The 27,272-nt window shown below is 39.1% G+C and overlaps 1 protein-coding gene across 10 annotated transcripts in view; it reads right to left on the reverse strand.

The window, feature by feature from the left end:
* Positions 1 to 25,263, reverse strand: part of CHD2 (chromodomain helicase DNA binding protein 2) — a 95,071-nt gene extending 69,808 nt beyond the window's left edge. For 4 of the 10 annotated variants that reach the window (XM_074317487.2, XM_074317485.2, XM_074317486.2 and 1 more), the window contains exons 1-5: positions 24,770 to 25,263; positions 24,293 to 24,425; positions 6,539 to 6,770; positions 3,100 to 3,186; positions 1,288 to 1,349 (exon numbers count right to left, since the gene is read on the reverse strand). In XM_074317487.2, the coding sequence (XP_074173588.1) occupies positions 1,288 to 1,349; positions 3,100 to 3,186; positions 6,539 to 6,770; positions 24,293 to 24,354 (443 nt within the window). In that variant the 5' untranslated portion in view covers positions 24,355 to 24,425; positions 24,770 to 25,263. Of the gene's footprint in view, positions 1 to 1,287; positions 1,350 to 3,099; positions 3,187 to 5,111; positions 6,771 to 20,641; positions 20,779 to 24,292; positions 24,426 to 24,769 lie in introns of those variants that run through there. The other 6 variants (XM_074317489.2, XM_019726692.3, XM_074317488.2 and 3 more) reach the window with 6 other exon arrangements.
* Between the last annotated feature and the right edge of the window lie 2,009 nt (positions 25,264 to 27,272).

The following is a 27,272-nucleotide window of genomic DNA, read 5'->3' on the forward strand; positions in this document are numbered from 1 at the left end:
ATTCCGTATCGAAGCCAGTCAAACAAGGAAGACTGATGAGTTGTAAATGGCTGAAAAGACACAGGTGGGCTCCTGCACACCAGGAAAAGGCCATTACAATGGGAAGTCGGAGGTTCTAAAGCATAACACTGTCTGGATCCCAGTCAAGAGACCAGCAGAAGGTAGCCACATGGAGGGAAAAGCACATCCAGGGGCTTCCCAAAGGCCGTTTACACTGGTCAACTGAGAACACAATCTCCCTAGCGGGCCATGGGACTGGGGTAGAATAAAAACCTTCTAAGATACCAAGAAGTGCAGGCTTGCCTGAAGTTACTATTTTTTCAACTCCAACTAAACATTTAGAACACAAATGCAAATTATAGGTGCTCTGAGGAGAATAACATTAAACGCTTGACTTAGTATGCTTTCCAATAACTCTGTCAGGCCAACAGAATAAGCATGAACCTATTCTGAAGACGAGGACATGGATTTTCAGAACTCAAATTACTTTGCCTTAGGCCAAATACTTATATAAGATTACTAATATTTTAGAACAGAGAATACATAACTGGGGCTCTTACTAGGGTCCATGGACAACTGTTAACCATGAGAACTCCCTGAATTTGTGTGCAAAGTTTTGAATATCTACATATATCAGAGGAGATGGGCCGTCAAAGGGATCACACTACTTCCAAACAATTTAAGTATTTCCCCAAAAAAAAAAAAAAAAAGTCAAATATTTTTTCACCAGAAACAGAAAATTTTTCAAATAAATTTTAAAATAACATATAAAGGAATTTCACAATTACCCAAAGAATTAAGTTTCTGTCTTAGGAACTGTAGTATTAAAATGAATGGAAATGACAATGTGAAATTTCATACTAAAAACGGGTGCCCAACCAACATTATCTTGCCAACACAAAGGACAAATGGAAATGAAGGACGGCAAATCTAAATACGTTCCTTGCCTAATTAGAACAGAACACCAAATTCGTATGTATTTGGTATCTGTGCAGATTTTTAGGACAAAAATGACTGGGCTCACTGGGGTAGCCAGATGGACTAAGTGGGGGATTGCCCCCAACAAGGAGCCCAGGCCCGTGTAGAATACTTACATGTGGAAAAGCGAGAATCTTGGGCTTCGTGTGCTGCTGCTACAGCAGGGCAAGCTGGACAGTGACCCAAGATAACAAGAGACAGAAGCAGACTCTGGGACCTGGGGCAGACTGAAGACGCAGGAAGGCGGTCCCAGAGATGCTGACATGCTCCACGTACGAGGGGAAGGAATGTCCCCCATGAAAGACTTACTGTTTTTTCAGCTGCCTCTGGCCTCTTCTCTTTGGGCTCCCACTCTCAGACCCGCTACTTGCCTTCAGTGTGTGAGGGGGAGAAATGATCACAGACTTTAATTCACAGTTCTTAGGGACACCACCACCCCCTGGTTCAACAATCCACTCCACATAACATTATTCAGTAAGAGCTCTTAGACAGAAAGGGACTGAAGCACTTGTTTGGCAGTGCTCATGCTTCCTTTGCTTTGGAAATTAATTTCTGTCTGTTATCACCGACTGCTCTCAAGGCCAGGGAGTATTTCTCTCAGCTTGACTTTTCTGGGATGATGGAAATGGTCCATATCCAAAATATCTAATATCACAGCTGGCAGCCACATGTGACTACTGAGCCCCTGACATGTGGCTAGTGTGACTAAGGAATGGGATTTTTCACTTTACTCCATTTTAATTTTAAAAGCCACATGTCTAGTGGTGACCCTACTAGATATTGCAGATCTAGGTTATCATGAAAATGCCACACAACATTTCATGTGCCATTAAAGGCAGTGATTACTGATCTAGTTCATTTTAGACTCATTCAAGAGCGTGTTCAATCATAAGCCGAAAATGCTCACTAACAGTTTGAGGCCAAGGAAAGACATCTGAACAGCTCTTTCTCCTCCGAATTCAGCAAAGTGGCAAACTCCTCTGATTGCTGTTAGTCTTGTGCCCTACAGAGAATGTGTTGATTTATATACAAAAGAGAAAAGGATTTACAAAGCTGTGTGATTGGTTGCAACAAACATGGCTCAGTAAGCTAGTCCTAAATGCTATGGAAAAAGGAAGCTAAGGCAAACGAGCACAGAGGTCCCTCCAAACACAACACCATAAATGCAATGCAGATGTTACAGCCAATTAGATTATTTAAAGTACATTTACTAAAACCCACCCTCACCTAACTTAACCTTGGGCTATTAACATTTAGCTTTCATCGGAAGGATGTTATATAGCTAAGAATAGCGAAGTCCTCCTAAGATGAACAAGGGGGACATTTCACTGAGAGACAAAAGAACATCTCTTCAGAACGTAGTCTATAAACATAATATAGAGGTAAGAATCCACAAAAATATCACACAAACTGAGAAAGGTGAGAAAAATCTGATTCTATAGAAACCAAAGAACCCAGTACATATAGTAATTGTAAAATCATCCTTCTATTCAATCTCTCACAATTAGAATAGACAGTAAATGTGTGAAACACTTTATACTGCACACTGAAAATGAGCTCAGAAACCCAATTTAAAGAAATTAGATAAAATACATTAATTACTATGTCAAGCCAACTCTCCTTCCTTTCTCCTAAATAAATCTGAAACTACCTCCATTGTTATATTTCTTTACCAGGCAAGTTACTTATTTGACACAATCAAAGAGATTTAGAAATTAGATATTTAAAAAAGTAATTTCTTGCTACAATCAATTTCACTATGAAAAAAGTAAAAAATAGAAAAAGTGACAACAGGGTGTAAATGTCTATTTCATTGTTTTGTACACCTGAAACTAAACAAGCAAAAAAATTACAACAAAAATGGTAAGCCAGTCTGTATAATATTCTCACATACTCTACTAACACATTCACTATGACATGATCTTTCTGGTCGTTTCTTTTTTATTAAAGCCACAAGTGGCTTTTTCATGCAGTACTGTGTTGCAAAAGCTCACATCAGAGTCACTTAACTCCCACGCCTGAAGTTCAGTCTTCTTAACGGTAACACATACTACAGTCAGAAAGGATGAGGTAAGATAAGGAGTTTCAATGTATCCCCTTAAAACATTCTTTTTTTCTTACCTCCTCCTTAATATTAAATCGTGACGGTTCTTGTCTGCTTCGGTTTGACCGCCTAACCCCATAAACATCAGGATATTCTTCCCACATCTGTAAAATTAACAGATCATGCATGAATCTTTTTTTCTTGACCCCCATTTACTATTTTCATTACTGGAACATGTATTTTAATTTAAAAGAATTCAAGTAACTATCAAAAGGGTTGCTCTGTTTTATTTATGAGACGATAATAAAATACCATCTTTAAAAAGAATAAGGCATATTATCTAGAACACATTAAAGTTTAACAACCCCTATTCATTACTAATGGCTATTAAACTATATGGCACACTGCTTATCCATCATTGAAATGCAAACTTACAGTTGAGTAATACGGTAAAGCAAGAGAACAATTGCTCCCACTAAAGACAAAGTATTTACTGATGAATTTTAAGTTCCTAATGCTTTTCAGTTTCAGCACTGACTGCATATTGATCCACCTGAAAAACTCAAAACATAAGCAGGGCATCACCAAGTCTAATTAAGAAAGAATCGGAGTATTTGTCTATTTCTTTAAATTCCTCAGGACATGTCTAACATGCCAAGTAGTGCAAATTAGGTATTTCTAACATTTAGCTACAAGTTCTCAGAATGAGCACCACTGCCATCCTTTCTCTAGCACATCTGATTTTATTTCCTACCAGTAACTAGCCATTTGCTTTTAAGGACTATTTTCAGTAACAGTTCTCACCAATGATCAAAAAAAATAAAGCTCAGAGGGATTACTTACTTAAAAAGAAAATTTTTTTTCACAATATATTAACACTATCTTATAAAAAGTCTCAAACGAATAAACCCAAAGAAAAAGTGTAAAAGGCACCCTCCTTCCTCAGCCTCTAATGATTAGAATCTAACCCCCATCGCACTCTCTTCCCAGATTCTGCTGCTAAATATATTGTATGGTCTTTTAAAAAATCCATCACATATAGGTAAAATGAATGTGAACGATTTGTAGCACACTGAAATGAAAATGTTTAATAGGAATCCAACACATAGAAGAGATACCTGACAGCCAAGATTAGAAAGGTGGGTCTGTCATCAGAACACAGGTGACAGCTAATGTCAGGAAAATATTTGGAAAGAGGGGGAGCCACTGGCTGAGACTCATGAAATGTGTGGAAAGTAGACCTCAAAAAAGACAAAACTGGTGAAAGACGACCCAGAAAAAAACAAAGCCAAGGGAAGACATTGCCAATAGTGCTTTTAACAAAAGGTAAGCTACAGAAAAAAAAAGGCCTCCAAAGAAAACAAGTGAGATGTCCCAGGAAACAGGCATTTCAGAACTAGAATCCAATGTACTCATGTGATCCAGTGTCTTCGGTTTATGAAGGTGAAAAATCCCTAATGGCCTTAGAATAATCTGAGTCAGAAGACAAAAGGTCCAAACAGGAGCCACGAATAACCAAGTGGTAGGAAATCTAAGCCGAAAAGGCAGCAAATGCAGAGAACACTGAACAAATCTGGCCAAGAAAGGAAGGAGACAGAGAACTTTTTTTTCTAGCCCTGTCTGCCAACCCCCACCCCCACCCCTTCTTCGACTTCTGCTAGAGCTATTCATTCTCAACACGGGTATTTATGGAGCTTTTATTACCTGGGGTGGCTAAATTATGTAAGCGTCACTACATCAATTAGTTTTATCATTTAAAAATGTTAGAGAGGCATTCAGGCTCAACTGTTGGGATTTTATTACAGTATACACTGTAATGCATACATCCTAAAATCATCTTGTATTCCTATATGGTTATCTAATTCAACTCTTCAATGAAAAAGCTACCATGTGAAAGGGACGTGTATACCGAAAACAAGAACCTTCTTTAGAAGCTCTCCTTTTAGAGTTATAATCATTAAAGTCACAATCCATTCTCTCACTGGCCAGTATGTCCATCCACGTGCTAAATTGATTCACATTTCAGAACTGATCGCCTTAACTTTAAAAGTATATTTTACTATTTCTACCGGCAACTGTTATTGCTAACCTGAAATTCAGTCTTAGTAGAATTCTTTCTCATCTTTTTAAATGAAGTTAAATGTACAAGGTCTCCCAGTTAACAGTGGTGAATCAATCCTAGTTCACGCCATTTCCGTCAAGTTTTGAACACACTACGCAAGTCATGCTTTCTATGGCTTTCTTTACAAGACCTCTCCACTGTAGAGAAGAAAGTTATATCCAGACTTATTTGTGTCTATTATACTTCATTCAAACACGGCTTGTGGTCTTCTGGAAAGAGCACCCGGGCTAGATGTATACACAAAACCAGGCTGAGACATCAGGCTCTGAAGATCACCAAGCAAGGACTTCGCAGCAAGTCAGGGGTAAGTTTCTGAGTTGAACGACACTCACAGCAAGATCTCTCAGTGGTACTTTTACATTAGCAGGGTCTTTTTGAATGAAGACAGTCACCATTTGAATTGTGTCTTGTCAGAGATACCCCCCGACGCAGTCAGCAGGCAACCAGGCACGGCACTCGAGTGGCTGATGGTCACTCTTCTGATGATGAATTAATTAGCAAGGACAACTTTCATTTTCCTACACCTGACACAGTGTTAGCATTCCACAACCTCCCAACAGCTCCTAAGGGTCACTTACCGTTAAGAAATGGTTATGCTGGGAACAGAAGAACTGAAATTAACAGTTAATCCCAATTCTGCCTCAAGAGTTAAAAGCAGTTTTGTTTTGTTTTTTAATGTCAGGTTTGTTGAAACTGTTCTGTACAACTTGCAGGTAACTTGCACGATTATGGAAATCTGAGTATGCAGATGTAGATTTGCATCGTAGAAGAATAAAAACTGATTTAGCATAAAGCTTTTAATTTCATTAGTTTTAAATTTCTAAAGCAGTGTTCTTTTGTATTTTCAGTGACACAAACATTCTTCTCTCAAAATGGAATTTTAAGAGATCAGCTGCATTCTTATGATTAAAAGGAAGTAATTTTTCCCCAGAAGGAATGCATGCCAAAGTCTGGGCATCAGTGAGAAAATGCTATGCAACTTCATTTTTGCTTTTCTGCGTTCTTTGCTGGAAGACTCTTCTGTGAAGCAAAGAATACCTCCACTAACTGGGTACAAATTAACACGTTTATCTGTGACAAGTATTTCTCTTCAAATGTAACAAAAACTGCCCTTATTCTTGGATTGTGATCACCCCTCACTGAGCTTTATATAGAAAGCTGTCTTCTTGCCCTAGAATTTGATGGTTCATGTAATTAGTTTCCTGATAGCCTGTGTCTAATATATCAATGAGTAGAGCAGAAAGCACTCTCCATTTACATCCAGAGACAGTGTATTATTAGAAAAGGTGGTTGTAATTTTCCTTATCAAAATACACTAGTGAGTTTTGGGAAATGAAGGTCTGCTCGCTGGTCGCAGCTAGCAGCGCACTTGTACTGGACAGCAAAGCAGGTACCTTCTTCACATCAGCTATCCGTTCCTTCTTAGAGGCTGGCTTCTCTTTGGCTTCTGGAAGGACTGGCTGGGATTTGGATCCTGCCGATTCGCTCTCAGAGTCTGACGGACTCTCTGAAGAGTCGGAGCTGCTATTGGACTCGCTGCCATGTCCACTTCCTGGATCGCTGCCTTGCTCGCTCTCCGACTGGCTGCCAGAGTCTGAACCAGAAGCTTCTTCAGATGCTGAACGACTTTAAAAAAAAAAAAAGGAGAATAAAAGAAATTTTAAAAGATTTAAGAACTGCCACATAAATCTGTTTAAAACAAAAATCCTAGCAGTGAAATGACAGTGGATAATTTTGGTAATATAAGATCAAAATTTCCAAATTAACTTTTACATTCTTATATTGCAAATATTGCTATCATGGTCAACAACCCTATTGGCTACCATTCCCTGAGTGCTTATATGCCACAGACCACAGGTTATTTTACAAAAATTCAGAAGGGAGATATTATTTCTCCATTCAGATGGGGAAGAAAAGCAAAACAAAACTAAAGCTCAGAAGTCGTTAAGTAACTCTCCCAGATGACACAGGTAGGGTATGAAACCAGGTCCATCTGTCCAAAGTCTTATCTGTTTAGTATAATCCCTTCCTCAAGACAAAACCAAAACAAACCAACAAACAAAAGAAACCCCAACACAGAACAGAACAAAACCAAGCAAGGTTAACCAAAAAGTAAGAAGGCAAACTGGCTGCAATTATCCAGTCAGTGTTTTCTCAACAATAGGTGCAAATCTCACTTGTCTGGGCAGCTAAATACAAACATACTGGGTTTCCCCGAAAAGACGACCTAGCCGGGCCATCAGCTCTAATGCATCTTTTGGAGCAAAAATTAATATAAGACCCAGTCTTATATTAAAATATAAGGGTCCTATATAAGACCGGGTATAATATAATATATAATATATATATATATATAATATAATACTGGGTCTTATATTAATTTTTGCTGCAAAAGATGCATTAGAGCTGATGGCCCGGCTAGGTCGTCTTTTCAGGGAAACATGGTACATTAACTCCAAACCAGAGGTCCTGCCTTGCCACCTCCTGCAGTTGAGTCTCAGACCTGGGGTCTGGAACAGAACAAAATAAACCAGAAGAATATGCTGATTCTAAGGTGAAAGCCTAATCCAATACAGACTGTGACAACTACACATCCCCGCCCCTTCCTCATTCCAAACACAGCTCAGGGGAGCAGCCCAAGGCAGGTGACAGCAGAAGCTACAAAATAGGAACAACAGAAGGCTGTAGAAAGATTATCCACTTTGGGAGCCGAGAAGGCAATACACCCTTCCAGTTCTGAAATAGTGAGAAAGCAATTCAGGGGCATGCTGACAGAAGAGAAGATAAAGGACGGAAAGTTGATGGACTGTACAGAAAAAGAGGTGGACAGCTCCCTCAACTCTGCTGCTTAAATACTCTTTTCATTGAGGAGAGAACAGAGAAGGGGAGACAGAACCCAGAGTAACAATAATACCCAAGTCCTTGAGTTTAGCAACCTGGAGATAAGACATGCATGGAACCCCAAAGGGTCAAGAAGGGAGGCTAAGTAGGACTGACCCCCCAATCTTACATGATCCATAGTGAGCGCATCACAGTGCAGGGGTTAAGATGTGTTAAGATGAGGAAGCAATGAGAATGGGGGAGGGAGCTCCTACCTTGGGAAGGAGAGAAGTGAAAAACCGTTTAATTACCTGATCATCTAATAGGTACCCGGCATTACGCAAAGTGCTTTATATGTATTTTGCTTTTTCCCTAGAACAACCCTACTAGGCATTACTATCCCCACATGAAGGATGAAAAAAAGTGGTATTTTAGGTAACCTGGTCAATGACAAAACCAGACCGTGTGTGGGGTAGAGGGAGGGCAGGGTTTCCACCCCATGTCTGGCTCTCAATCGCACATTCTATTATACTCCAGGAGTGCAAAACTTTACAGCCTCAGAAAACAGATCTTCTCCGGGTTATAGCATATCCAAAAGCAGTCAGGCATCCCCGTAACAGTGACTCACCACTGTCAAAGCCGCATTACACTGACTGGCTCCTTGGTCCTTTACACAGCGAACGCCTACTACTCCAGCTAAGCATCTGAAGTCACTTCTCCTCCACCTGTGACCTCTCAGAAGGTGGTCACCAGGCAACAGGAAAGCTGGATGGCACAGTTAAAAAGTGCAGGCTCTGGATGGCCCGGTGGCTCAGGTGGCTGGAGCTCTGTGCTCCTAACGCCAAAGGCTGCCGGTTCAATTCCCACATGGGCCAGAGGGCTCTCAACCACAAAGCTGCCGGTTTGATTCCTCGATTCCCACAAGGGATGGTGGGCTGCGCCCCCTGCAACTAACAACGGCAACTGTACCTGGAGCTGAGCTGGGCCCTCCACAACTAAGTTTGAAAGGACAACTTGACTTGGAAAAAATCCTGGAAATACACACAGTTTCCCAATAAAGTCCTGTTCCCCTCTCCCCCAATTAAAAAAAAGTGCAGGCTCTGGCATCCATGGCTTGGGTCTCAGTCCTCGATCAGCTCTGGCCTGTTCCATCTTTTAACCTGTGCCATCCTCGATGACACTACCTGTACCGTCAGGAGAGCAGCAAATGACAGCTTTGCAAGCAGCACTCTGTAAATACCCACGCCTTACCCAAACATCAGAAATTTTGGAACTTCACATCCTAGCCCAGATTCCCCCTCTAACACAAAGTTCTTCCCAGCTAGCACCCATTAGTGAGTCAGTACCACGCAATTCATGGTACTAGTGGGAATTACATGAATAGTTTGGCTTCTACCATTTGCTCATAGGCAGGAAGGTCCAGAGGCAGCTCCAGTCGCCTTGTAAGGGAGCTAAAAGGGCAGTCTGCTTGAAAGGGACGTTGGGGATGACCCAGAAGCTGCATGTGTATTGCCAAGGCTCCATGGCTTGCAGAGGCCTGAAAACAGGGACCAGGCCTGCACACATCCTCCCAACCACCCTAGGCAGGGTCACTGATAACACCCAACTTCCACAGACCCTAGGGAACGTGACCTTCGCCAACCTCTCAGGACTCATCCTTGAACCATTCCTTCCCCTCACCTCCCCTGCTGCAGCCGCACTAAACCATCTGCAGAGCAGAGGAAGCCCTAGTACAACTCACCTCCAACCTCTGCTCACACAGCAAGCTAAACACAGCTGATGCTTGAAGCCTCAGGTATCATCATCTCCTCTAGGAAAAAATCCTCTGTGCTCTCCAATCCCAAATTCTGTTCCTACTGGGTGTTTCCACAATATTGTCGCAGCACCTCTGCCATGGCAGTGACTTCCCCTGGGGATTGGAAACGGGCTGCCTCTTTTCAATCCGAGCTCCAACCCCCATGCTCCCCAAGGCTCTCCTTACTTTGCAACACATCCTGGCCTACAAGGCTGACTCCCAAGTCCCAGCTGTCAACATCTATGCAACTTTGCCTCCCATCTGTCCCATCCGTTACGAGTAATTTGGTCACTTGTCAACTTCCCCAACAGACGTGAGAGCTAAGCAGTCTTCTTTGATGTTCCCCGTGCCTGCTGTGCTAGAAAAGGACATGGACGGGAACTTACGGACTTGGCCAGCATATGGAATCTTCTCAAAATCCTTTTGCAATGAACGGCTTAGTGTTTTAACTGCTGCTACAATGCTTGACTCCAGACAAGAAATTAAGGCTGGAATTATAGTTTGGCAATCACCACCAACTTTAATTGACACAGGACCACAGTATGGTCCATATATTGCCATGAAATGTAAAACATTGCAACAAGAAAATGGAAACCCTTCCAACTACCAACTTAAAGAACCAAAGTCACAAAAAGCAACATTAGTCTGCTGAACGTAACTAGAACAGTCTGGTTAGCTAGAAATCCTTTTAGTGTTCTGTGGGAAAAAGCAGTAATCATTACAGAAGTGATGGAAACACCCAATGCCAATCCCCACATCAGGGTATGTGGATATGCATGAATAACTCATTCCCTTCAAACTGCCTCATAGTATGAATACACTACATTTTATTTACTTTGTTCCCTGTTAATGGGACATTTAGGTTATTTTTAAATTGTTCTCTTAACCAATAAGGTACAAATATCCTTGATACACTTCCATAGTTAGAGTAGAATATTTAGATTTCCAAACTGTCCACTGTACCCAATAAAACTAAAAGCTTTCGATATACCTTCTTGTGCAGCTCTACATTTGTTTGTATAGGAGAGTGTGCCCTCTAGAAATGTCACAGTGCATATAATACATTACAGATAAAAAAAAAAACACAGCCATGTTTCTTATCAGCACCTATATGCATAAATGCATTTTAATCACCAAACTGCTAACAGTGGTTCACTGTTGGATGGGTCACTTGAAATATACTAGTGGATTCCATGAACTACTTGTGTAATTTCTAAAAAAAGTTAATAACTATGAAAATCAAACCCAAGGAAAGATAAACAGCAAATTCACAATTGTATTTACCTCTGTGGGCTGAGGGAGGCAGATGTGATCAGGAAATGATATTGTCAACATTTTATGACTGAAGCTAAGTGATGAGTTCTGAGTTGTTCACTATGCAAGTATTAATCTTTTTAATGTTTAAAATGGTTCACAATAAATCCACCCAAATGAGTCAAATACGGGCAAAGGATGTAAATACCCCCAATTCCACACAAACAAGCTAAAGATTTAAATGAGAATTAAGACTAAGTGTTTATTTTTTGAAACCAGCAAGTCAGCTTTAATTTTCAGGGGAAAAAGTATTTCTTAAAAAGCCTTAATAAAGGGAAAATTCAATTAACGTGCATACTTCTCCTAGGGCAAGGTTCCTAAATGTTGAAATGAAAAAACATATTTTTTAAAAAAACTATAAATACCTCTAAGGCACTGACAGTATAATTATTCCCTCCAAATGACAGGATATTTCTTGAAAAATTATGCAGACTTACTATTAATGCCTAATTATAATGCCAAATACTATGAATACTAAATTGCAGTTTGCAATGCTGATTTAGAGGAAGATATGGAAAGTCAACAAGACTGACAAAAAAGGGTCAAATGGAGGTAGTAGATGAGAAATCCTTTTACTAAGCTTTCACCTAAACAATGTAGTAACATTGTTACCTAATTTCCAATGGCATTAACAGTTATAAGACAATTATTAAACAGAATTTTCAAGGAATAATTATCCATCATACATTCAGAATCCTCTGAAAAATAAGTATCTCGATAATTACTCAGAACCTAAGTTGGAAACAAGTTTTATAATTTTTGATTGATCAGTAAAAGAGAAATACAATGCAAAAATAAATGAACGGGACTCAAGTTAAAATTGGGATTTGAGATTCCAATAGAAAAATAAATGTTTATGAAAAAGGTTAACACTTGTTTTCACTTGTGGATACAAAGGATTTGTTGTCTGTTTAAAATCCTGTGAGATGTTGGCAAAATGGAGTGACTTTCTTGCAAATGGACTTTGAAAGCAAACAGTATTAATAGCCATTGTTCCATTCGTAACTTTTAACCGCCATATCACAAACGACCACAAGAGGGCAGCAGCACAGCAGCACTTCAACTAAATGAGCAAGCCTGTGGATTCTCTGCCCAAGAGCTGCCATTTCAGCACTTGGATAGTGTTTATTTTCCTAAACTTACAAAATGGCTGAACTGCTTGCAGAGCATGTTTTTTTGTGGGTGATGGTAGTGGCGAAAGCAAAATCTAGTAAAAACGCAAAGCCATCTCACTGTAATTCCATAAAACTTATTTCCAGACTAAGCTCTATCAATTATAGAATAGCTAATGTTTAAGGAGCACTTATGTATCAAGCATATGCAAAAATTCTCCTTTAATCCTTACAACAAAGACAAATTATCCTCATTTTACAAGAGGCTAAACCCAAGTGTGTGTATATGATGTCACCATCTGTACCCCCAGTCTAGATTACAGAATGCACGCTATTTATCCTCTAAGTGGTACTGCTGTCATACATACAAGCTTCAGTTAAACAGATTATTATGCCACCCAAGGCTGATGCAAAACAATTGTTTCTAGTCACTTCTATTTGTCTTAGGATGGAAAAACACAGATCTTTTAAGATCTCCACCTCTTCTGGCTCATGTCCTATGATTCTGAAAACTAAGCCACACTATAAACAAGGTTAAAAGACGAGAAACAGACAGAAAAGAAATTTCAGTGGATACACAACAAAGCATTTATGCAAACAACATATGGAGAATTACACGTCAAAGAAAAATCCAACAGAAAACTGGGCAAAAAAAATAGTCACGCAACTACAGAAGAGAAATTCAAAATGGCCAATAAACTAATGAAAAGGTAATTAAACCTCACTGGTAATTTGGGGGGCGTATATTATGACAAATTATTTTACACTCATCTGCTTTGCAGGTATTTTGAAAGTCTGGTTAACAGTAAATGACGGTGAGAAAGCAGGGAAAATAGTACTCATACCATTATTGAAAAAGTAATTAGTAGAAGCTTTGGAAAGTACCTTGACATCATCCCGTAAACCTCAAAATATCCATGTGAATCATGTAATTCAATCTGTGGGTATATAACCTAGAAAAATTATGGAACAGGAGGCAGAAAGTATAAAATTGTTCAGGTCTCTGCTCGTAAGATCAAAAAAGGAAAATAATCTAAACGTCCATGTATGAAATGTAAAAATACAATGTGAAATATTCATACTATGCAATTAACTACAACAGACTAGGGATAAATTAGGTCTATAAATATCAACATGACCATTTCAAAACTATTATGTTTTTAAAACACAAAATATATTACGTGAACCATGTATGTGTTTAAAATCCCAAGGTTTTTATATGCCAAGTTCATGAAAGTGACTAGGGAGAAGAGGTAAACAGGAATTTAACTGTATCTAACTTGTTTAAAACTTTAAGTGTATTCTTGGAATTTTTCTGTATTTCTCAAGATAGAGCTGTGTTTCTAACATGGTAGAATTGATCGATATTCAGGGGCAAACCTTCCTAAGATTCGACAGTTCTTTTGGAACTTATCCTAACACCGTTTAACACTATGGACCCTGTGTCTAGAAAAAGGCACATAACTGCACACAAAAATGCTGCTGACAGTTTTGGGGGGTAAAAGGCCCTTTCAGCATCTCCCTGTGGTAAAGAGTTGGGGGCGGGGAATAGAACTTTAATAAGCATACCATGTGGTCCCTAAAATAAAACCTAGCCGGACAATCAGCTCTAATGTGTCTTTTGGAGCAAAAATTAATATAAGACCAGGTATAATATAATACTGGATCTTATATAAGACCAGGTCTTATTAATTTCTGCTCCAAAAGGCGCATTAGAGCTGATTGTACAGCTAGGTCTTATTTTCGGGGAAACACGGTATGTCTAAAATTCCCAACTGGTGCTAGGCAGAAGTCACCTGTATCATGCTATTTCTGCTCCCCAATAACCAGTAAACATCTAAGTAGTCCTAAATAGTTTAGGGTACAAACAAATGGCACCTAGGCGTACATATCATTAGGGAAGAATGAGTTATATAGCAAGAAACCTGGATAAAGTACAACTGGATAAACCATTTCAAAAATACCTACCCAACCCAGATCTGGCAGTGCATTAAGGATTATACAAAAGACAGGGCAAGTTTTCTATGCAGGTTAGAATATAATCCACTAAGCAGTGAAAAGCAGGTACAAGAGGAAAAAGCTCTTCCTATAATCCACCATCTCAAGTGATATATTCCCATCCATTTAAAACCCTGAGGACAGATGGACTAGTTTAACCAGAAATTCCTCTCAGTCCTTTGAGGCTTGTCTTCCCTTATTAACTTTTAGGCTTTAATCTTTCGACTTTCGTAAGGCAGCAACTCCAAAGTTCAAAGGAGATTTTTCAAGGCCTGGCTGCTAAACCTCAGTAGAAAATAGCACCTACACCCAGTGTTCATAGGAAGTTAAGTGGGGTCCCTGGATCAGGACAGAGAAAAGAAACAGGAAAGGCGAGGACTCACAAATTTCTTAATAAACAACCAACACTCATTGTGGCAAGCACTCTGCTGAATGTTTTAGACCAGTTTCTCAAGCATTGCTGACGTTTTAGGCTAAATACTCCTTTGTCACGAGAGCTGTCCTGTGTGTTGCAGGAAGCTTGGCAGCTTCCCTGGGCTCTACCTACTAGATGCCAGTGGCACCCCAGCCCAACCAAAAATATCTCTAGACACGGCCACAAGACACGGAGAGGGGAGCAGGCAGGGGGTGTCTCTAGTTGAAAACCGCTGCTTCAAACATTATTTTATTTAGTTCTAACTTCCCTAAGGGACACATACTACACATTCAAGAACTGTTTCTCTAGAGGACATGCCTACAGAACTGGCCAACATGGAGGCCTTCAGACAATCGGTTATGCCCCCTACCCTACCGCTATGTAACTCCTAAAATCCAATCAGGCGCAGGCCTAGTATTTTAGAATTCTCTGGTGATTCTGCCTATTTGCAAACTAAGTTCAGAACAAAACAAACAAACAAATGAGAAGCAGAGCACAATCTTCACAAAAGAAGGTCAAACTGCATGTGGACAAAGTTCTTCCTAGCTCTCCGGGGCCTCCCCTCTCCCTCCCACCCACCCACCCACCCTTCCTCAAACGACTCCCATGTTGTTTCTCAAACTACCTCATGTGAACCACTCCAGGGGCTACATTTTCATTTGATTCTTTTGATGTAAAATGATGGCCTTCTGAACGGCATTTTGTTTCTGGCATCAATCACACCTACAACGCACTGTGATTCTGAGTTTCTGATTTCTTTAAATGAAAGTTCTTAAGCAGAGTGCAGATTTGAGATTTGTATTATTTTCCCCAATCTCCTATAGTTTCCTCTTACCCATCTAATTCGACAGCAAATTTTGACAAGATCCTAAAGTGATTCTGGAGCCAAACGCCAGTGTTTGAATCCAATTCTACCATTTATGCCACCTTGTGCCTCGGCTTTCTCATCTACAAAACAGGGGTGAAAATTATACCTCACAGATTTGTGAGGATTACTCAAATTAACATGGAAAAGACTGAGAACACATTCCAGGCTCACAGTAAGCACTATGAATAACTATTACTAACCCTTTCCAAAGCAATCCAACTTAGTGTTCATTGAAACACCTCTCACACTTGTCACCTGTTGGTTTGATATTTCATTGAAATGCAAAACTACAAGCACAACCAGCATAAACAAATTTGATTAGTATCTGCAAATCCTTGTTAAGTATACAAGTCAACTGAAAGAAGAGAATGGCAGGATTAGAGGAGCTCGGCGGGATGTAGGACCACCCACAGACCTGCAAAGGATGAGTGCTCCATGACAGTTAACTTGGGAAGCTGGTTACCCTGAAGGTGGTCACTAAGCATTTCTGCTACACTAACCCTCACATTAGATAAAATCTACATTTAAAAAACCCCATGCCTGGCGCACAGTCAGCACTCAATAAAATGTAAATCTACTCTGGTATTTTTCCATACTGTTCACCACATGCTATTCTCCCTCGTGATAAAATCCAAAATCAAAGACTACCGACGTTATTGGCCCTGCTGGACTGAAGAAATAACCCATACAAAAGGCGGTACCGGGGTGCGTTTTCATAGTCTAACCTTTTTAAAATGTTGGTGACAGTTCACAATCCGCCAACAGGGACAAACACTACACAAAGTAACTGTTCCACAGCATAGCCCATGTCCATTGAGACAGCTCTTGGTTTTAGACAGTTACCTTTATCAGCTCGAGAGAAAGGGAGTTCTGAATGGACTAACTGCATTCTAAGTTAATTCTGGAATCCAAGCTTTTGGAGGTATCTGAAATGGAAGAGATAGCACTAGAATCTAAAGCAACCTGAGGTGAAAAATTCCATCAGCATTAACATTTCAAAGGTATGTACAGCTGGATCGAGCATGACACTTCATGCAGAAGAAACTCTTCCTCTTCCATCAAGTATACACTTCGCCTTAGTATCACCCCACCCGCTTTGCTTCCAGACCTCCAAACTAAAGCTGCTGTTAAAACTGCCCTAAAAGGGAACACAGAAAATGGGACAAGCAACGGAAAGACACAGGGTTAGAAAAGAATAGAAAGACAAGTGCTCCATCACACTTGAAACACAGACGAGCTTTTAAAAATTAACTACATCCCAGATGTTGGGCTAGACGCTGGTATTTTCAAAAGCTCTCCAAGGCCTGATATAGGAACAACGAAAAGAACTCAATTGTAAATAAAGTGTAAAGATCTAATTGGCTTTATCAAACAATTCATGAATAGGACAGCATCCCACGTAGCAAGTAGAGAGGAGCTCCAAAGGACTGTACAAAGTGGAAGGTTTTTAAGGCAGAAACAGGAAAAGGAAATGATTAGTTAGGAATCCATTGTTTCAGGCAAGGTCCCTGTCCTAAGGAGAACTGAAGGGGTCTATGAGCAGATTGCCTCCTAATGCTGACCAGGAAATTCCAGGCTGGCTGGTTCAAAGTCCCATTCCCGAGGAAGGCTGAAACTGTAATTAGGTTAAGTATTAGGTCTTGGTTTGCTGATGTGGGCCTTCCAACAAGATGACGCTGTTTTGGACCTGTTTCTTTTTTAACTTACTTTTTAAACACATAAACCATAAAGGAAAGGAAAGGAAGTAGAGGGAAACGGAAAATACAAATACTGAGACTATACTTCTAATAAACTGTACTGTAGGCATTATGCTAAACCAAATATTCAGTGCGATGGTGGAGGCTGACAACTAAAAGCCAGCGACAGCCAGTTTAACACTGGTTGTCAATATCACTGCTGTTCCCTTTACATCCAAATTGCGCTGCACCTTGGTATTCACTATTCACTCTTGCACAGCTTGAGAGAGGAAATGAGGCAGAGGGTAAACCAGAATAATGACTAGCTACAGAGTAGGGCTATGACTCAAACAAGAGGCTGTTCTAGTCCAGAAAGTATCATGTGCTCCCCTCAAAAGGCTGGCTTTCTCAGAAAAGAATTCTAGGACTGACTGCAAAACACACCCTAAGTTTTCAATTAAATCATCTGAACCACGCCCCTAACTGGCCTGAACAGACGCCTGCGGGAAACCAGGACGCCACATCCCTCAGGGACAACCTTGCTCTTAGAGGGACTTAGTGCAGGATGATAAGAAGGTAAGATGAAGCATTAGGAATAAAATAATATTGCTAAGAGCTTCCATTTACGGTGCACTTTCATCTCACAAGCATTGTATTACTTCATCTTCATAAGCTAATGAAGATTATTGTCCACATTTTAAAAAAGAGCAAATTGCTTTTCAAATCCAACAATGAGTACTTCACTCACCTAAATTGGGGGGGGGGGGGGGAGTTTTCAGTATTGAAGTCAACACTGCACTGGTGCCTATTATGTTTACAGCTCTTGCCTGGCACTGGGGTAACAGTTAAAACCATCACAAATGACCAATTAACTGATTAGAACTGAATCCAAAGTATAAAATCAGCACTATCCTTAGAATGTCTTACCCAGGGCTCTTCTACAACATTCCACGCCCTGAAGATCAGGGTGATCACATTATTTCCCAAATTATGGGGACTGTCCAGTAAAGGAAATTTAAATACTTTGTTCTCCATATGAAATACACTCCAGATGATGTCACTGAAATACCAAAAAATGGTGACCTTTAAACCAAACATGTTAACAATAAAATGCTAAATTGGAACTGTTTTGAAATGTAGCCTAGATGGCTTCCATATACCTGTTCTCCATGATTTACATGCCAGAGCAATGCCTTGTCCCCCAGCTCATAAACTGCCCTCAAAAGTAGACAGTATAGTAGTTTTATTTCCCCTATCAATTCAACTTTAGACTGAGTAGGTAGGACGGTCCTAACAGACATGTAACAATGTGTTCCAGCACTGTGCTCAATTAAATGACTGATTACAAAACACAACAGACCCTGGCATTTGACAATGAAGTCAACTTTTGCTGTTCTGGCGTTACACTAGTAACACTAAAGTTCCAAAGCAAGTAGTAATAGGCAATTTTGCTGAGGTATAAATTTGACTTCGAAGCTCATATAGCCTGGGATGCAAGAGGGTTATCTACAACAAGCACCCAGCAGAAGCCAACATAGTTATTTTTATTTGTATACAAAATAACTTAGGTGATTTTAAAAAGTATCTTTGTTAAAGTGACCCTCCTTCAAGAAAGCCAATTGAGTTCTAAGGTTTTCAGGAAAAAAGCTAAGATCTTTTTTTAAAAAATTACCAGATGTCAGAGTAGACACTCAATTTTATGTCAGGCACAAGTTGACTATACCGTATTTTATGGGAGAAATGACTGGAATTTGGAAATCGGAGGTGGCCTCAAGAGGTACCTCTTACAATTCCAAGGGGATTGCTGTTATGGGGCGGGGACACACTAATTATTAAAATCTGTTAGTTTAAGATACTGTCGGGTAAAGTTTAACTAAACTTCCAGATTCACATCTCAAGAAATAACCTGCTAGAACTTTTACAACTAAAATTCCTTATCAAATAGTTTGCCCACCTTCCTGTGATGACTGAACCTTTACAAATGATTGAAATCTCCCAAGAGCCAAATATCAATGGGAAACTGCAAATTTTCAAAGCAAGAATCCGAGTGGGGGGGAGGGAGAGGGAGGGAGGGAGGGAGGGAGGGGGAGGGAGGGAGGGAGGGAGGGGGAGGGAGGGAGGGAGGGAGGGAGGGAGGGAGGGAGGGGGAGGGAGGGAGGGAGGGAGGGAGGGAGGGAGGGAGGGAGGGAGGGGGAGGGAGGGAGGGAGGGAGGGAGGGGGAGAGAGAGGGGGAGAGAGAGAGAGAGAGAGAGAGAGAGAGAGAGAGAGAGAGAGAGAGAGAGAACAGAAAAGAGATCAATACTTTTCCATTGTGCACACTGACAGGAGAAAACCCAAAAAAGGCTCAATGAACAGACCTAATACTCTGGTTCTTTGAAAAGTTAACTGGCTCAAATGGCATGCAAACATTTCATAGCTGAATTGCTATAATATGCATTTTAACTCACATAGTAATGGTATCTATTTTGGGCTAAAGCATCTTCGGAATACTTTATTTAGATCCTGGAACATGACTGTACTACTACTTCTATCCCACTTTTAGGATTTAAGGGCATTTAGCAAATACGGAAATTTTAATACAGCTGAACAATCTCAACAAACGGAAAAAAAAAACTTTGTTCTTGTTGCTTTACATGCACTTTAAGAAGTTTGAATCACCAGTTAATGATTAAGTTCTACAAGTATTTGTTTCTAACGCTGTTAAAATGTGTCATATATAATTTATTTCACCATACAATTTTTAAAAATCAGTTCTAGAATCTTTGATGAGCAAGTCTAAAAAACAAATGGGAAATCCCAGTTACACTTGAAGTTTCCAAAAACTATCCAAAGAATTCTTCCTAAAGAACCAAAATTGAGAACCTACAAAACCTTATAGTGAATTTTACCTATATAAACTTTATTCAGAAACCTAAGATATGCCCAGGTAAACATCTCTACCTACACTCAGAAGGGCCAAATCTATTTTGAAATATTTTACTCAATAACAAATTTCTGCTATGGCCAACTACATGACAGTTCACTCCTGTTACTGCTGAAAATACTCCAATAATGCAGGAAAAACTTCTTGTCTGGTACAATAGAAAAACTTACAGCCTTTCCTTCACGCTTAAACTCATTACTTGTGACTGAATGTCATCGTTTGCAAACTATGATTTTTTAACCTTCGCAAAGATTTCCAAATAAAGCAGACAATGAGCATCACAGCGGTATTTTAACAAGTTTGTCAGGAGATTAAAATTTCCGGAGAGGGGAATCTGAGATGTTTCTCAAGATGTTGCCAAGTGAATCTATTATCAGCTAACATTTCCTTAACAAGTGTTAATACTTTAAAAGAGTTGTTTTCCAACACTTGTTTGCATAGTAATGAGTACCTAACGCTGTATTTTTTTTTTAATTTAACGTAATATTTAGTTACTAAACAAGTAAAAATTCCTAAGAATTTGTTACTTAACTATCTCGTTAATATTAAAAAATAAATCACTCTACACATACTGACCTGAGTTTTTCTCCATCAAATGCCAATTCAGAAAACGTATGGTACCAAGTAAAAATGCACGGAGACAAATTCAAATAATCTTCCCTTGGTCTATGAGCCATGTATTAAACAACAGCTCTAACACCTGTTAGGACGTTTCAATTTAAATTAAAAGTATCCCTTCTGACAGTGAAATGGTTTGGGTCAATGGCAGCAAAATCAAACTCACTAATCTCCTCACATTGAGCAGAAAACGGGAAAAAAAGACCCGCTAGGTTTTGTATCTGAAGGTTTCCGATCTGCACCTTGCACTTTCTGCAAAAAAGTAGAAGCCGCTTCTAAAAGAGGAAAGTCATTCCCAGGGAAAAGCAAAGGAATGTGTGCTGTAGGGTGTAGAAAACTATGGGGAAGGGCGGAGAAGACTGCCAAGAGCGAAATTGTTCAGGGAAGTGGCCGCCACCGGAAAGTCCCGCTACAGCTCCCCTCCCTCCTCCTTCCCCTCCCAGCAAGCCAGCTGCTCGCCAGGCGGAAAAAGGAAGCACCCGGGCTGCGCACGCAGCTCAACGTCACTGCGTTTGCTCCTCTTGCCGGCGAGGCGCCTGACGTCACGGGGCGGGGCCTGCCCGAAGGCCGCCGCTGTTGACCTGCTGTTACCAGGCGCGCGTACAGCCAATCAGCTCTCGGCGCCGGCGCCGGCCGGCCTTTGAACTCGGCACGGCAACTTCCTGCTGTTTGGCGAGTACACAGTGCAATGCAGTATGTCTGTCAGCGCTGCGGCACAAAGGAACAGCCATTTTGTGACTAAGCTGGACCTGCACCAAGATGCCAGGGGCTCCCAGAGCTGCTGTCAGCGCTAACTACCAAGCTGCCCTTTATTTTAGCACCAGAGAACCAAAAAAGGAGAGAGGGGGAGAAAGGGGAGGTTTGGGTATTTCAGGATTCAATTTGCTTTATTTTCAGTCTTTTCAAAACTCCGGATTCGTAAGAATTATCAGTGTCATAAAATGGCTGCCACTTAAAAAAACTGTCTTTTCCAGTCCACAGGCTACTGCATTATACCATTTCTAAACACCCCTAGGCTTTTAGAATAACTGCTAAAAGGCTGATTAAAAAGGAGATGATTTTCAACGCACCTCAGGTGATCAAAATAAATCTGGTTCAAAGGCAGATGATTTGGACACAAATTTAATAAACTGTTTCAGTTCTTAACATAAATTGCAAAGGCGGAGCCCTAGCACACACAGAACTCTTTGTGTGCACAGTTCCATCCTGATCCCGTCTCTCTGGTTTCCATTCTTTATTACTGAAGTTACCCCAAAATGTAAATTTTTCAGCTGTGTGTGGTATACATTTCTATACAGGTCCATCACTAAAACTTTGTTTTAGATATTTAGAAGCTTCAGACATACCAAGTATTTTTAAAGTCTTTTGAAAGTGAACTTTTTACTCTTCAAAAATCATGCTATATAAAGTGTAACATCATACTTAAATGTCAACTTCAAAATACAGGAATAACAAACTTACATAATCACTTAAGTACTGCATTATTTCCTAAAACAGAATACCAGGTTTACCTCAACTTGCACTCAATCTTTTCAGATCCTAAAGTAATTCTCAAACCAAAGTTTACTACTTGACCTGCAAACTCCTCCCTTCCTCTCCTGTGGCTCAGGCTGCAAAAGTGATTTTTGTACTCCCTGAACACTAGACTTTGTGCCATACAAAACAGGTCCTAAATGGAGAAATTCTGATGGACTGAGGAATCAAGTATGTTAGGGACAGCCTCCTTAATTTTAGCTCACTAGAAATAAAAACATTAATCTACAATAAAACACCATTAATAACCTTTACCTTTACAATTTTAAAAGTGATGTCACAATTATGTACATGTGTTAAGGTATGCAATTTATGGCAAAAGTACTTTAAAACTCCATTGTCTCTTCAAGGAGTCTCTCAAATATTTTTGTTCATCAGGTACGTGAATCAAAATATACTTGACAAAATGCATTTAAAAGTACAGTACATGCTTCTTAATACTGCCATAGGCAAATGCATGACAACTTCAAAGTAGTTTTCCAGGTGAGAGTAAATAATTAAAAGAATAGCAACACTGCTTCAGTTTTTAAATTAGAAAGCAGAGTTTGATCAATGTTAACCACAAACCTTGCATAAGAAAGCCAAAACCCATGTGAGACTATGCAAATCATACACTCAAGGGAGTAACAATTTTAGGTACGGAATCTTTAAAAATGTCAAATATATGTGGAGATTCCTATTTCTTCAAATCGCTATTACTTTTCAGAAAAATCAGTTTAGGGTTAGAAGTTTTCTGTACTAAATCTAATCTAAGCATTTCAGTTCAAATACAGCAGTCCAAACTGTGTGACAACTCAATTTGCAAAAGAATGTGGAAAGGTATTTTTGAAAGCAAGGGTCAACATATTTTAAGTCTAATGCAACAAATGATCAACATTTCTAATAAACCACGTTAAAAACTTCCATATTCACTAACTTAACAATAAGTTATATTATGTAAAATTATAAAAGTAAAAGCAAAAGTGGGAAGAAAAATCATATAATCAATCACATTCTTGTTAAATGCATGATTTAAAATTTATAACATGACAATTTATAAGAACACACATCAAGAAATATATTCATACTTTAAAAAATTAATGTACAGATCATACAACAAAACATTAGAGGCTTTATTACTTAGTCACTAATAAGGTACTCCAACCGTGAAACAAATGATTTGAACAGTACATTTGTTAAGCTTCAGAAGATAAAGCATTCCAGGAGACACTGTCGAAATAAATCAATAAATTTAAAGCAGCTATAACTAAAGTGCCAGGATAAGACCCTACTACATCTACCAACCAGAAAGCATTGTCTGAATATAAACATACAAATGTAAACCTTAAAATGGGTTAAATGTAAAACACATCATTATAATCACGGTAACAACACAAACAGTATATTAAGAGTATTCCAGGATTTCTGGGATCCCAGGTTTAATTTCATAAACGCAGGAACTGTAACCATCAAGTAGAGGTTTTGATAAATAGTATCAAAATTTCCTAAAATGTCACAAGTATCAAAAGAAATCTAGTATCAAATAAAAATACAAACTGAGAGGCATCAGTCAAAGGGTCCTTTTTGCAATTTCATTTTAAAATGTACATTTTTTCATTCATATAACTTTCTCAAATGTCTATTTACTATAATTTACTACCACAAGGCTCCTCTATGGCCTTCAGTTACAAGTTTGGGTATCCTAGATTCTTCAAAGAAAAAATTTGCCTTGTATGTAAAATGGTGCAATGCAGCAATGGCTAAACCGACAAGGTCATTTTTCTACAGCACAAAAACCTGAAAACTGTAATTTATTGACAGAAAAACTGTAGTTTACAAAAAAGGCCCCTTTGAATAAAGGTACCTTACCTTCAGACTGCTCTAAGAGGCCTTAAGTCAACTCAACTTTCATAAATTGCTACCAAAAAATTAGGGTGTGGCATATTAGCAATCTCAAGGTCACGCTTTAAAAAACGAATCCAAATTAGTAAAATACTTAAAATAACACAGACAGCTATCCTTGTCTGTCAAGGTAAACAGTGTAAGCTGAGGTTTCCCCCCAAAAAAGAAAAAAGGAATAAAGTTGATAGCTCATACCTCGATGCATTGCTGTGTGGCGAACTGTCCTCCTCTTGGCTTTTGTCCTTATTTCTCATCATCTTTTAATTCTTAAATATTAAGGGGAAGGGGGAATCTGTGTTTGCTTTGAAGTCCTGTGCCCAGGTATTTACTGTCAAAAGTTGAAAGAAAGGTAAGGTCCCAGCTTCTATCGATGGCTTTTATTATCAGGAACAAAGTCCTGACCATGTAACGATATTGTTATAACACAACAGCGGTAAGCACCAAAAACCAAAATATTTCTATTTTTTCCTTAAAAAAAACACAAAAAACCACGTTAAACCAGACGGGGAATCATCACTATCAATAAGGAAAGTTTCTCAAAGTAACACACTGGATACAAATAACAATCTCTGTATCTTATTGCGTCATCCAGGAATTTCTCATATTTACAGAAAATAAAGCAAACTTTAACATATAAATCTTTTAAATTATCACTAATGATCATGAACTTACCTGATCCATGTAGTATGTCCAAAGCAAGAGTCCTATCTAGTAGAAAAATATCAGATCCCAAATAATTAAAAATCCAAACGAAATTCTCCGTCAAAAAACGAAAAATAAATAAAACAATCCTCAAATATGTTAACTGGTCCAAAAAAATAAAGCAACAATTAATACTAAAACGGGTACGAGAGAAAAAAACCTCATTAGGAGAGCGCACAAAAATGGAGGTGCGCCATGGCTTCTAAGCTGGAAAAAACAACGACCTGGGCTCTCAGTACGGCTGCTTCTTTCCAACAAGGCACGAAAAGAAAGCTCCTAAAAGCTGCTTTTCTCCCTTAAAAAGGTTCAAATCGACCCCAGTAAGTCACTAGGAGAGGCAGGGGGCTGCGGGGGCCCCCTGAGGCTGCCCGAAAGTTAAGGAAAGTTGCGTAAAGTGAGGCGAAGGCAGGGAGCAGAGCGCGCTCTAAGGCACAGCCGCCATCTAGAGCCTCCTTCCCAGCTCTGAGAGCTCTGCCTTTGATTGACACTCTCTACATTTACCCCACAACTCAGGTGATGTACCATAGACCCACCCCTTCATCTCCACCAAAAAAAAAAAAAAAAAAAAAAAAAAATAGATCCTCCATCCCAAGGAGCCTGAGGACCCCCACCCCCACACCTCCCTGCCCCTCCAGACCACCCCATCAGGGGGAGGGGGGAGGGTTGCTTAACCCCCTCTGGCTCAAAACACCCTTTTTAAGCCAGAGAGAAATGTAATTTGTTCCTTTTGTCTAAAGATCTGCTAAATATTTCAGTCCTTGAGCTAAAATAACTTCCTCTCTGGACAGGAAGTGGTGTTTTATCAAGCCATTTTGAAAAAGGGACAATTCTTAGAGAATTTAAGCTCTTCTTAAGTATTAATCTTTTTCAAAATTAACCCCCTACATGAGTAAAATGGCTTCTAAGTGAAAGCAAAATCTCCATTTCATAAATTAAAGTTTTGCTTTCTTTATGAAGCCTAAAAATTATCTAAAGACAAAGTTTGAGGTGGAATTTTCCATCCCAATTAGAAGGGGTACAACTCAAGAGCGCCTCCCTAGTGTTCAGTTCCATTAGAGCAAAAATTAATGCGACTAGTTTTTATTCGAGAATCTCAATTTTCCTTTATACTGTCCCAAAAATTCTTTAACCCATTATATAATTTTGCAAACTTGACCCCTCCAAAAAACCTCATAACCACAATGTATTTACTTCCCACACTGATTCAGGCAAAACAAAGTTCTTAAATTCAAGAATATGGAAGTATCATGGTCACCTTTAAATAACAAATCCAAGAAACTCCACCTCCAAAAACAACGCAAGGCAAATATCCCAACCCTTCCCTTGTATTTCAAATTCTAAGTATGTACCCATCTCAACAATGGTTATGTTAGTAACAACTGGTCATCTCTGACAGCAAGTTATCAAAGTAATGTCATAGGGCAAATTCTCCTAAATATCAAAACCGTTAAGATCCATGGAAACACAATTATTACTAATGCCAAAAACAAATTATTCAACACTTTTTCTCTCAGCAAGCACCCAAGAAAAGTCACACATCCAAAAAAGAATCAAATAAACTTCCCTTACTCAACATTATAATCTGCCAGAACAATGTCGTTTCCACATAGATGATATCCATTTTAGATTTATACCCAACAAATGCAACAAGTTGCATCTAAGTAAATGTAAACTCCATAATCAAAACCCACTTTTAATTCCATACTTTCTATACAAGATAATTTTGCACCCAAATCAAAATCCAAAATTCCACTTTGATTTATAGACCAACCACCTCAAATCAAGAGAACACAGACTACACATGTATGTGATCGTGGATGTGTGCGCGCCATGGTAACTTACATTAACCACATAGTATGGTTAACTATTTCTCACCAAAAAAAATTAATAATCAATCAGAACTATTCCTTGGTTCTCTGTAAATGGGAAAGTATCATCAACACTTCATTTGGTCTAGCAAATTAAAGCCTACCACACCTTTATAATAGTCACTAAAACTGTTAGTAGTCGATTATCAATAAATAAAATGCCAGTATTCACCTGAAAATCAACTATAAACAATCTGTGACATGATGTCATTCATTTATTCTAAATTCCTAAATGTACAGAAAAAGAAAATTACAGGATAATAATCCTATTTCATATTTACATAAAGTACATTATAGACAATAATGCCAAGAAAATTTTAAGTCCTTTATGAACACCCTAAGGACACTTCCCTTATAAATCCAACACTTCTTCCCCTAATATTACCTAAGACAATAATAGGAGGCATCAGTTTAAATGTTCGATGAATATTCTATTGCAAAACATTTTATTTACAACATTAAGAAGCATAGGTAAAGAAGACCTTTTCATCAACACAAAATGTCTCAGAAAAATACTGTATCACTTATCCTGAATTTTTAAGGAAAGGCATTTTGTTTTAAAAGTTCATTAAAATCACATGGCAACTTAAAAAGATTCTATTATG

This window comes from Rhinolophus sinicus, chromosome 13 (genome assembly GCF_057876585.1).
Source record: "Rhinolophus sinicus isolate RSI-liver-muscle chromosome 13, RSI-T2T, whole genome shotgun sequence".
In the NCBI taxonomy this organism is placed as follows: Eukaryota; Metazoa; Chordata; class Mammalia; order Chiroptera; family Rhinolophidae; genus Rhinolophus; species Rhinolophus sinicus.